This window comes from Trypanosoma conorhini (assembly GCF_003719485.1).
Source record: "Trypanosoma conorhini strain 025E chromosome Unknown Tco_14.4_contig_00157, whole genome shotgun sequence".
In the NCBI taxonomy this organism is placed as follows: Eukaryota; Euglenozoa; class Kinetoplastea; order Trypanosomatida; family Trypanosomatidae; genus Trypanosoma; species Trypanosoma conorhini.
Window position 1 is genome coordinate 24017 of NW_021704238.1, and position 9961 is coordinate 33977.

Genomic DNA, 9961 nt, shown 5'->3' on the forward strand with positions numbered 1-9961 from the left:
ACACACACACACACAAGCACAACAAAACAAAAAGAGAGAGAAAAAGCCCGTGATTCCACGCACACACACGCCATTTTTTTCCTCATATTTTGTGGCTGACGTTCTTCGTCTTTTTTCTTTTCGTTTTCCCATTACTTTTTGCGCGCGCCTCCCGCTCCGCGCCGCCTCAAGAGTGCGCGGCGTCCTCCGCCTCGTCGTCGTACACGCCTACCATGCGCCGCAGCTTGTGGTCGAACTCCATCGTCTCCAGCACCAGCTGCGGCAGCGAGAGCTGCCACAGCGAGGCGCAGATGAAGAGCGGCTGCAGCAGGACGCCAAAAACAAAGAGGACGCAGAGCAGCATAAACTCGTTCGCCGCATCAAAGTACATCCTGGGGTTGAATACAAGGAAGATCAGGTTGACCGAGACGCATAGGAGCGGCACCGAGTACGGCACAACGATTAAGAGCGGCGTCATGACCGCCAAGGGGATTGCCCAAAACAATGCACCGGAGGCGGCAAAGAACAGGCACGAGAAGACCAGAAGACGCAGCCTCAGATATCGTGGCACCGCCGACCCTGGCGGCAGCGAGCACTGCCGCGGCACGAGGTACGCCGACAGCTGCACCTCTGGAAAGTGGGGACCGGACTGAGCGTCGCTACGCAGCCAGCTGTCAAGGATGGAGAGGTGCTGCTCATCGAAGAGAAAATCCTCCAGGTGAACGACGTGACGCGCAAGAAACATAACAACTCCTCGAAGGACCTTCAACTGCATGCGCTTCATTGGGAATCGCCTCATGCAGAAAATAGCCGTTCCTGCGCCAAACACGATCAGTGCATTTGCCGCGCAGTTCAACCAGTAAGGATTATCCATGAGCCAGGCAAACACCCCTCGCGAGAGACGCGCGAGGTAGCACGCCAAGCAGACCAAGAGAGAGAGCAGGCTTTCAGAGCCATCGTCCACCAACGGCCTCAGTTCCGAGGCGAGGTCGAAGTCTAGCCACGCACCGACCCCGTCGCCTCCAGGTCCCACGATGGCTACAGGGAATCCAGAGGCAAGCGGCAGCGTGAGGTTTCCACTTGTCCCGCTCTCCGTCAGCGCCCCATACGCGGTAAACATGACGTAAAGGGGGGCGGCCAAAAACACATACAAAACGGTTAACTCAATGCAACACAGGCAGACAAAATCCACAACAATGCGAAGCGGGTCGACGTCAATGACTTGGGCCAAGATGACACTCCAGTAGTCGCCATCATCTTCCACGTCCATGTCCACACTTCGAGCAAAATATAATTGGACATTCGGAGCAAAGAGGGGAAACAGGATGCTCGCCTCCACCTGCAGCAAAACCAAGCAACAGAAGAACCCTATCAGCCAATAAGCCAGAACTCGTATCGGTGAGAGTTCACCAATAAGTGCCGATAACGATGCCGGAAACGTTAGCAGGTATGGGGATAAGGCAAAGTGCACAACAACCCCCGCAAAGGTGGAGAGCAAGATTGAACACAGCATCTCTGTGACATAGGCAATGTACCATAGGGCGATGTCCAACGCCGTTGCGCCTTCCTTGTACTCTTGGGCCTCGGTAAAACGAAGGACCGGGTCGGTGATACGCTTCCTTGGGTATAGAAAGCGACCAAACCCGAGACCCGCCGCCAGGACTAAGATGAGCAACGCCTGCCCAGGCGTGTGCCCCAGAAGAACTGAAACCGGCACAAGGACTCCGAGTTCCACCATCCGTGGGATCAGTTTCTTTCGCGAGCTGCCTGTCCACTCCAAGGCGGCGTCCAACGTCCAATGCAGCGTCCCCACCGTTGTGCTAGGCCCCAGGCCGAACTCCGCGTCCTCATCATCTTCTTCCTCCGCCTCTTCCCCTTCTTCATCCTCCGCCTCCGCCTCCGTTGCCGTTGCTGTTGCCGTTGCCGTTGTCGACATCAAGCCTGTGTGAGAAAAAAACTCCTGCCACTTGCCCCACACTGATGCCGTACATCGCCACAGCGAGACCCAAGTCCAGCCGTAGACCATAACACTAAGCCAAAACCAAACACCACTGAAGGCTAAATCACTCTCGCCCTCCGCCAGAGAGGGGTGCAACGAGGTACCGTTGATGCCAGTGCTTGCGGAGGCGTTGTATGCCAGCGGCGCTTCACTCTGGCCCAAAAAGAAATACTTATGATAAAATGCGACGCCAATAATCCATGGCACGACGAAACCGTTTATCGTGCTACCAACCAAGAGCACCAGAGCCTTGGCGCACAAGGGCAAGAACAGCTCCCAGAAGAGAAAGCTCAACTGTTCAAAACAGGTCTGCGGTAACTCTACCTCACCTATCGCAAAAATCTTATACGCTGCTCCACAGCTTGGGCAGTTAGAGCGACGCTGTGAAAGCACCCAGGCGTCAATGCACTCACGGTGTACCCAACCGACGGACCCACGGCATTTGCACACGTTCGTAATCAAAGGATTTTGGGCAGTGTCTCCACCAAAACGACATATCCAACACTCCATTTCGTCGTCATGGTCCCTCTCTGTGGTCCCATTTGCATCCGTGCGGAAGCCGGGCCCCGCAGTCTCGCTTTGCTGCGCCTGCTGCTTTTGTCGTCGCTCCTCGTCCCCCGCAAGTCCCAGGTGTTCCGGCTTGGCCCCATGTTTCGTGGAGGGCAACGCCCCTGTATTCCCCGCAGCTGCCTTCGGCGTCCCTCCTCCGCGGGGGAGGGCGCACTCGAGACCTGGTGGCGCCGCCGCCGCCGCTGCGCCCGACTCCCGTGACGTCGGAAACGACATGAAGTCGCAGGCGCAGCCGCCGCACGGCGACGGAAAACCGCCCACTCGCGGCTCCCCCTGTTCGCACAAAACTCGGCACGGCCTTCACACCGCGCCGCCTACCTTTTGTCCTCTCTCCGCCTGCACTTGCCTCTTCCCGTTACTTCTTCTTTGCACTTCTTCTACCGCCCCTGCAGTGGCCTCACCGTAGACGCAACCCCCCAAACCCACCCACCCACCCACAAGCAACGACAAGAGAACGCGCAAAGGGAGGAAAGTCAAATGCCCTGTCCGTTTCCAGGCCACCCCGTAGTCCCCGCAACCGCAGACTGTAGGCGCGAAAGGGGCAGAAGCGACGCGGCAGCGAGAGGAACTGAGAGACAGCAGAATACGGGGAGGCGCCACACGCGGTGAGCCGACAAATTCATTGCGTCGAAGCAAAAAAAAAAACACACACGACTGAAACTTGGCATATTTTTGCGTTCGTTTAAAATATACTTGGTTTTTATTTTCGAGGAAGGGCAGGGGCGAGGAAGACACCTCAAATGGAAACGCACAGGGTTTGAAAAACCAAACACACACACAAAAAAAAGGATAAATCACAAGCCCGAGCAAGTGTCGTGCCGCCTAATTACATGGCTTCACGCGGTTTCCCCCAAGTCGGAGATTTCAAGTACGTCTTCCTCCGAGGTCAAAACGGTGGTCATCTGGTTCTCCCGCCTCTCAAGGCTCTTCACATACGCGTCGTACACGAGACGCTGCGGGCAGCTGTTTCGCACCTCCTTAACAAACCGGCTATCCGCAACGTACAGGATACGGTCCGCGTAGCACTCGACGTCAGAATTGTGTGTGACCATGATACACGTCGTCTTGGTCATGCGGTTGAGGCGCAGCAGCAGGTCCATCACCTGGATCGTGTTCAGCGTGTCCAGGTCCCCGGTGGGCTCGTCTAGGAGCAGCAGCTGCGGGTTGTTGGCGAGGCTGCGGGCGATGGTCACCCGCTGCTGCTCCCCGCCACTCAGCTCGGAGGGCAGGTGGTGTAGGCGGTTGCGCAGCCCCACGAGGGTCAGCAGCCGAGAGGCACGCAGTCGCCGCTCCCTCCTGGACAAGACGCCCCGCAGCGTCATGGGGAGCTCCACGTTTTCCAGCGCGGTCATCGTAGAAATCAAATTAAACGTCTGAAAAACAAAACCAATCTTGCGCAAGCGGAAGTCGGCCAGCACACTGTCGGGAGTACTGCTGTTCACCACCGTCCCCATGAGCTCGACGGTGCCGGAGGTCGGCAAGTCGATGGTGCCTATGATGCTCAGCAAAGTCGTCTTGCCCCCGCCGCTGGGGCCACGAATCATAACAAACTCGCCACGGCGGATCGGGCCAAACCCGTCCCTGCCACACCCCTCGCAGAGGTTCACGTCGCGCAGCGCAACCACGCGGTCGTCCGTACCTTCAATGGGGTAACTCTTCTCAAGCTTGCGCAGGCGCAGCACAACGGCGTTTTCATCTTCCTCGGGGCTGTGACTCATCTGCGGCACAAGCACATTTGCGGCGGCACGTTGCCCGCGGCCCTCGTCGGTTGGACCCTCCTCATTGAAAATGGGAGTCCGCCAGCCCGCGCCATCGTTCATTCTTCCAGCCGCTAAAAAGTTGACAAAGACGCCCGACCGGCCTGCCTTAAAAGCTGCTGGCAACGACACCTCCGCCTGCGCACGGGCACACTCGCAGGTAAAAAGGGGGAAGTAAACCGCAGAATGCCAGGGTGAGAGTTGAGAAAAGGTGGGGCACGCACGGAAGCACCCAGCCCCGCACAGCGCAGGAAGGACAGCAGCCGCAGCTCAGACCCAAAGGAAGAGAGAAGAGAGGCGCGGTGAAGAAGAGACTTCCAAAAGGGGTGCAAACTAAACCAGCATTGCCCTGGCAAGCACACACGGAAGAATATAAATATATTATAAACGGAGAAAAATAAGAGACAAGGCGCAGCAACGGCAACATAAATAAAGAGCTCCAAAAGCATCAACGCTTACTGGGGAGGAAGGGACTAGAGTCAGAGCATCGGCGGATTGACAACAACGAATCGGTGAGGGGGAAGGAAGGAAACACACCGGCCTCCACCCCTCCACACACACACACACAGGGAGAGACACACAGAGCGTAGAAAGAAGAAAAAAAAGAGGTGACTTGAACAAATGTTGCAGTGACAGGAGCTCAGCAACGAGGCTAGGCTCCAGGGAGGGCGGTGCTCAGATTTTTTCGCCCTGTTCATGGGCCTGGCTTGCCTCCACCATTTCCACCTCACTCACATCCTCTACCGGGACCTCCGCGTACGCGTGCCTCACCTCTTGCGGCTCCTGCGGACGCGCCTCCCGCGCCTCTCGCGCGAGCAAAACCGGCGGCACGGGGGAGAGCAGCTCTTCAGCGGAATCAAGGCTGAAATTATCGCCCAGCTCCTCCTCGCCGCCACCGTCGGGCGACGCCAGCACCGCCACCTCCTCCGCGGGAATCTCTGCCAAGGCAAAGTCCTCGCTGGGCACCCGGGGGCAGCAGGAGAGAGCTACGCAAAGGCCAGCCGAAAGACACACGACACACACAAACAAAGTCAGGCCAATAAAGGTGTGCAAGCTGCCCGCGGAACCACCGCGCGGTGAAGGTGACAAATCACCAAAAACCGAAGAAGGGACTGTAGATGGAAGAGATCGGGTGCAATACACCCGCAAGGGAAGCGCATCTTTGTCGTTCTCTTCCTGTGCAACCCAGGATTCGCTCGGTGCGAGATATGCCGCCGCAAGGTACTTTGCACTGTCACCTGTCACCGATGCCAGCGATGCACTATACAGAAGAGTGAAGGAGATATTTAACCCGCCGTCTTGGTCACTCAGTGTGCGACCTATACTAATTCTGGCATACCTACAGTCACTTTTTACTTCAATTTTTTCCTCACTTGTCGTGCTGAGCATCCCACCAGGATTGCCGTAGAGCACTGCTGCCCTCAGCGCCATTCCGTCCCGCCGCCTTGTGAAGAGACCCTTCTCAAAGGCCAGGTACACGTCGGCCCTTCTCCACCTGGACGAGGAATGCCTCAGGGCAAGTTGCAACTCCTCATTGACAAGAAGTGTGACCCGGGCGGCAGCCCCCTTTTCGCCTTCCCGCAGCTCCAGGGCCTTTTTGTTGGCATCCACCGCCACGCCGCAGTCCCACCCCGCGCGCCCCTCATCACAGACGCAGAAACCGCCGCCCCACGCATCACAGAACGCGGTTGCAACGCATGAAACGCTGCAGTTGGGGTGTGTGGACTTCTCAAAACCGTAGCGCAGCAGGAATCCCCGACGAACGTGCGACCATTGGGAGGAGAAGACGACGGACAAAACATTAGAGGCAGAAAAAAAAACTACGCCTTTGGCGCTCGTACCGGTGTCCGCACGTGCGGGTCCCGTTTCCTCGGTCGCGTCGTTGTACAGGAGGACCACGTCCATCGGGCTCTCCACGTCAAAGCTGAGGTACTCCAACCGCACTCGACGGCCCCGCGGGGCCACAATCATCCACCGGCACACCAGCATGGGGGAGTAGGAGCCGTACCCGTTCACTTGAATGTAGCCACCGGCGGCGTCATTCACCACCACCGGCCAGCCATCCTCCCTGCACCAGTAGCTTCGCAAGTTACAATTTTCGCCGGCAAAGTCCTGACAGCAAAACTCGCAAGCTGGACCCGCGAAACACCCCGATCCACCCCACGTTTTTGTCCATTGGACAGGCGCATTCGCCAGTCACCACGTCGCACTTGCCCCTGTTGCTACACTTGCAGTCGGAAGAACACGACGGTCCGTACCACCCCGATTTGCACGAGGAACAGTTTGCGTCGGCAAAGTGCTCATTGTCACAGGTGCACCGCAGCTCCTTTGCCTCACACGTCCCATGCCCATGACAAACGGTTTCCTCGTCGCAAATAGAGCAATCAACAAACCGATACCCGGCGTGGCACTTGCAGACACCCCCAACGCAGTCGCCGTGTCCACTGCAGTTGTTGGCGCACCTCACATTGGGCATGACGTCCGCATCGCCCACGTACCTCAAACTCGGTCCAGACACCACAAGGGCGTACGGCTGTTTGATCCCCGCGTGTACGCTGCCGCCGTAAACCAAGACGCGGAATCCTGCGGCCAATTCCCAGGATGGTGGCAAACGAATTTGCTCCATGACATTCGTGGTGTCGAGGGTGTTGTTGCTGCCAGCAAAGTGCAAGACACCTGTGGAGTCCACCACTACCACGTCGAGATCGTTGACCAACGACTTCAGCGAGCCCTCCATCGCGGCCCCGAGGTCCGTCCAGGCAAGTGTCACACGCACCATTTCGTCTACTTCAGGTGACACAGGCCCCAGGGTAAAATGGTGCACGTTACTAGTGTGATGGTCAATAAAATTTCTGTCGCGGAACCACCCGCGAATGCCAGTTGGAGTAAAAAAAAGAGACATGTCAAGACGGCCGAACCCACTCATCCGCGAGTTATTCAAATTCACGGTGGCGTGAATCAGCAACGCCTTCAGCAACGCGGCGGACGGAGAGGAGACGTTCTCCAGCTTGCGGAGGTGGTGACGCATCAGCGCCGCCGACCCCGCCAAGGCGGCAGTTGCCATGGAGGTCCCCCGCATGCTAACGACGGTGCACTGTCGCGTGGAAATGTTGCCGTCAGAGAGGGCAGAAATGATGCTGTCGCCCGGAGTCACAAGCTCGGGCTTCACGCGATGGTCGTACGTCGGCCCCGGAGACGAAAACCCCGCGATGATGTTTTGCTCGTATCGATCGAAACTGTTCTTGTGCGCCCCAATACAAATCATGTTCTTGGCTCGACAAGGAGTTAGCAAGCCGGAGTTGGGGGTATTGCCGGCTGCAAAGATGATGAGGGCATCCTCCATCTGGCTTGCCAAGGAGTCCATGCTCTTTTCCACCGCCGTGTACTCGCCCGGGGCAAAAAATCCCCACGAATTGGAGAAGATATGCGCCCCCTCCTTATAGCCAGGCCGAAACACATCCGTGATGTCAACCGGGAGCGTCAGCATGGACTGGCTGCGGGCGCCAAGGCTCGTGAAAAAGAGCTTCGCTCCTTTGGCGACGCCGTCGTACTTGGAATTCTCCCCGTTACCGAGCATGTGCCCTGCCACCGTGCCCGCCACGTGCGTGCCGTGCCCTCGCTCTTTGTCGCCAATCAACACCTCGCCAGGGAATAAATCGCTCGGAACAAACGACACCACCTTGCGGTGGCGATGGTTCACTTTTGGGTAGAGCGTCACGGACTCCTTGGGGTCGTGGAAGAAGCAGCTGTCGAAGTCGACGCCGCTATCCGCCACCCCGATCAATTCCCCACTGCCGTTGATCCCCCCGCCCCAGAAGGGACGAAACGGCTGCGCCTCATCCTGCTCCCCATGCTGTACGAGCGCAGTCGCGTGGAAGTTGAGCGGGGCAACCTGCTCAACAGCCACCTCCATCCACCGCACCGCGGGGTGCCGCACTACCGCGTGGATGAAGGCGGCGCAGCGACAGATGAGGCTCGCCTCCTCGTCCCCGTCTTGTCGCCCCTGTGAAGCAAGTGCCAGCACCCATCGCACGTGTCCCTTGCCAGCAGGCGAGCTAACAATGTCCCAGCGACACCCCACTGACACGTCGGCCGCCTTCCGGAGCACACCTCGCAGTGACTCCTCCACAACCTCCTCTCTCCCCACGGCCGTACGAACGTCCAGCGGCAACCGCCACCGGGAGCCGTGCTCTGCCAGTCGATTAAAGTCCTCTTCACCACCACGACCAGCAGCACCATGCAGGGCACCACAGCTATTCATGGAACGGCGAAGTACACGCGAGAGCTTGAGGTGCGCCCCGGCGGAAGTGGAGTAGACGTCCAACACCGTCAGAAGCGACAGCGGCGGCGCCGCGCCGTCATCGGCGGCCTCAACAGCTCTTCGAAGCCGGTTGGCACGCGGGGAATCAACATAAACGAGCATGTGCAATTCGTCAATGATGTGGATGTCTTCCAGGCCATGCTTCATCAAGGCGTACCACACCTTCCGCCGCTCCCCCCGACTGAGTTTGCCGAGTCTCACAATGATGTAGCGACCGTAGTTCGACTCTAGAGGCCACGCACCCGCCCCTGCAACCCCTGCCATGCGGGCGGTGTGCGCTGACCCGTGCACTCGGCGCGGAGTGTGCGGGGCCGCCAGGTGGGATGTTGAATTGTCTGCGAGGGGTATATATTGCTGCCGCGGCTGGCGGTGGTGGTGCTGCTGCTGCAGGAACCAGTAAAGTGGCGCCTCATGCTTTTGCGACCATTCCGCGCCAAGCCACTTTTGCAGGGGACTCCGCTTCCACGCAGGGGACTGCGAGGACTCGGCGGCGGCGGCGGCGGCGCAACGGCTCGTGCCACACAAAAGGCACAAAGCCAGCACCGCCAGCAATGTGGAAAGCGCTGACATTAAACACGTCGGTGACGTCCCGGGGAGCATCGCCCCCGCTAATTCCGTGCCTCACTGCCGCTGCCAAAGAAAAGTGGTGCTCCGCTCTTTTTTTCTCTTCTCCCTGGTGATGGTGCCTGCGCCACACGACGCTCGGTGCTGTCGACGCTTGTTGTGTGCGGCGGGGTGGGGAGGGAGAGATAGAGACGTAGATATCGAAATGCGTTGACTCGGCTGCTGGAGCAGTGACGCCAGTCCCGCAGACCGCGCGTGTCTGCGATAAAACTGGGCACACACTCACTATAACCTTCCTTCGAGGCCAGAGAGATCAAGAGAGCAAGCAAACATGGATGCTGAAAAAAAAAAAAAAACAAAGGGACCAAACGCACCCGGGCCCTGACAAAGGTCTGCAGAGGGCAGCATTCTTCTCGAGTGCGTCACACTCAGCCACACACGCACACACACACTGGAACGCAGCCGCCCAAGGCGGGTGGAGGATTAAGTGTTAGTTTCAAAAATGAAGCACAGCAGTGCGTGTCCCCTGCGCACAGAGGCCTTACACATATACTTCGCAATGCAGATGTAAGCACACAGGCATATATATGTATATGTACATATATATACATATGGAAACAAACAGGAGGAGAGAGGCAGAGACAAAAAAAAAAGTAGTTACCATATAGAACAAACACACCAAATCGTTTTGAATGACCTAATCGGCTTATTTTATCGGTTGCTTGATATATATATATATATAATGTTTAGTTTTTTTTGTCCCATCGCCCC

General features: G+C 57.6%; 4 protein-coding genes across 4 annotated transcripts, besides 8 other annotated features; all 4 read right to left on the reverse strand.

Moving 5' to 3' along the window:
* Positions 1-24: a microsatellite.
* Positions 25-166: 142 nt separating this feature from the next.
* Tco025E_03467 (putative Zn-finger protein) lies at positions 167-2764 on the reverse strand (the record flags this gene model as incomplete). The annotated part of the gene is made up of 1 exon (XM_029370385.1): positions 167-2764. One exon carries the CDS (start codon positions 2762-2764, stop codon positions 167-169), a length of 2598 nt encoding a protein of 865 aa, XP_029229600.1.
* Positions 2765-2959: 195 nt separating this feature from the next.
* Positions 2960-2986: a microsatellite.
* A 324-nt stretch (positions 2987-3310) lies between these two features.
* Positions 3311-3348: a sequence feature (A-rich).
* A 36-nt stretch (positions 3349-3384) lies between these two features.
* Tco025E_03468 (ABC transporter) lies at positions 3385-4368 on the reverse strand (the record flags this gene model as incomplete). The annotated part of the gene is made up of 1 exon (XM_029370386.1): positions 3385-4368. The coding sequence occupies one exon, from the start codon at positions 4366-4368 to the stop codon at positions 3385-3387; it is 984 nt and encodes a 327-aa protein (XP_029229601.1).
* A 489-nt stretch (positions 4369-4857) lies between these two features.
* Positions 4858-4887: a microsatellite.
* Positions 4888-4980: 93 nt separating this feature from the next.
* On the reverse strand, positions 4981-6294 carry Tco025E_03469 (subtilisin-like serine peptidase; the record flags this gene model as incomplete). Its single annotated transcript, XM_029370387.1, has 1 exon — positions 4981-6294. One exon carries the CDS (start codon positions 6292-6294, stop codon positions 4981-4983), a length of 1314 nt encoding a protein of 437 aa, XP_029229602.1.
* Positions 6295-6394: 100 nt separating this feature from the next.
* Tco025E_03470 (putative subtilisin-like serine peptidase) lies at positions 6395-9196 on the reverse strand (the record flags this gene model as incomplete). Its single annotated transcript, XM_029370388.1, has 1 exon — positions 6395-9196. One exon carries the CDS (start codon positions 9194-9196, stop codon positions 6395-6397), a length of 2802 nt encoding a protein of 933 aa, XP_029229603.1.
* A 335-nt stretch (positions 9197-9531) lies between these two features.
* Positions 9532-9550: a microsatellite.
* A 63-nt stretch (positions 9551-9613) lies between these two features.
* Positions 9614-9642: a microsatellite.
* A 129-nt stretch (positions 9643-9771) lies between these two features.
* Positions 9772-9803: a microsatellite.
* A 112-nt stretch (positions 9804-9915) lies between these two features.
* Positions 9916-9932: a microsatellite.
* Positions 9933-9961: the final 29 nt, after the last annotated feature.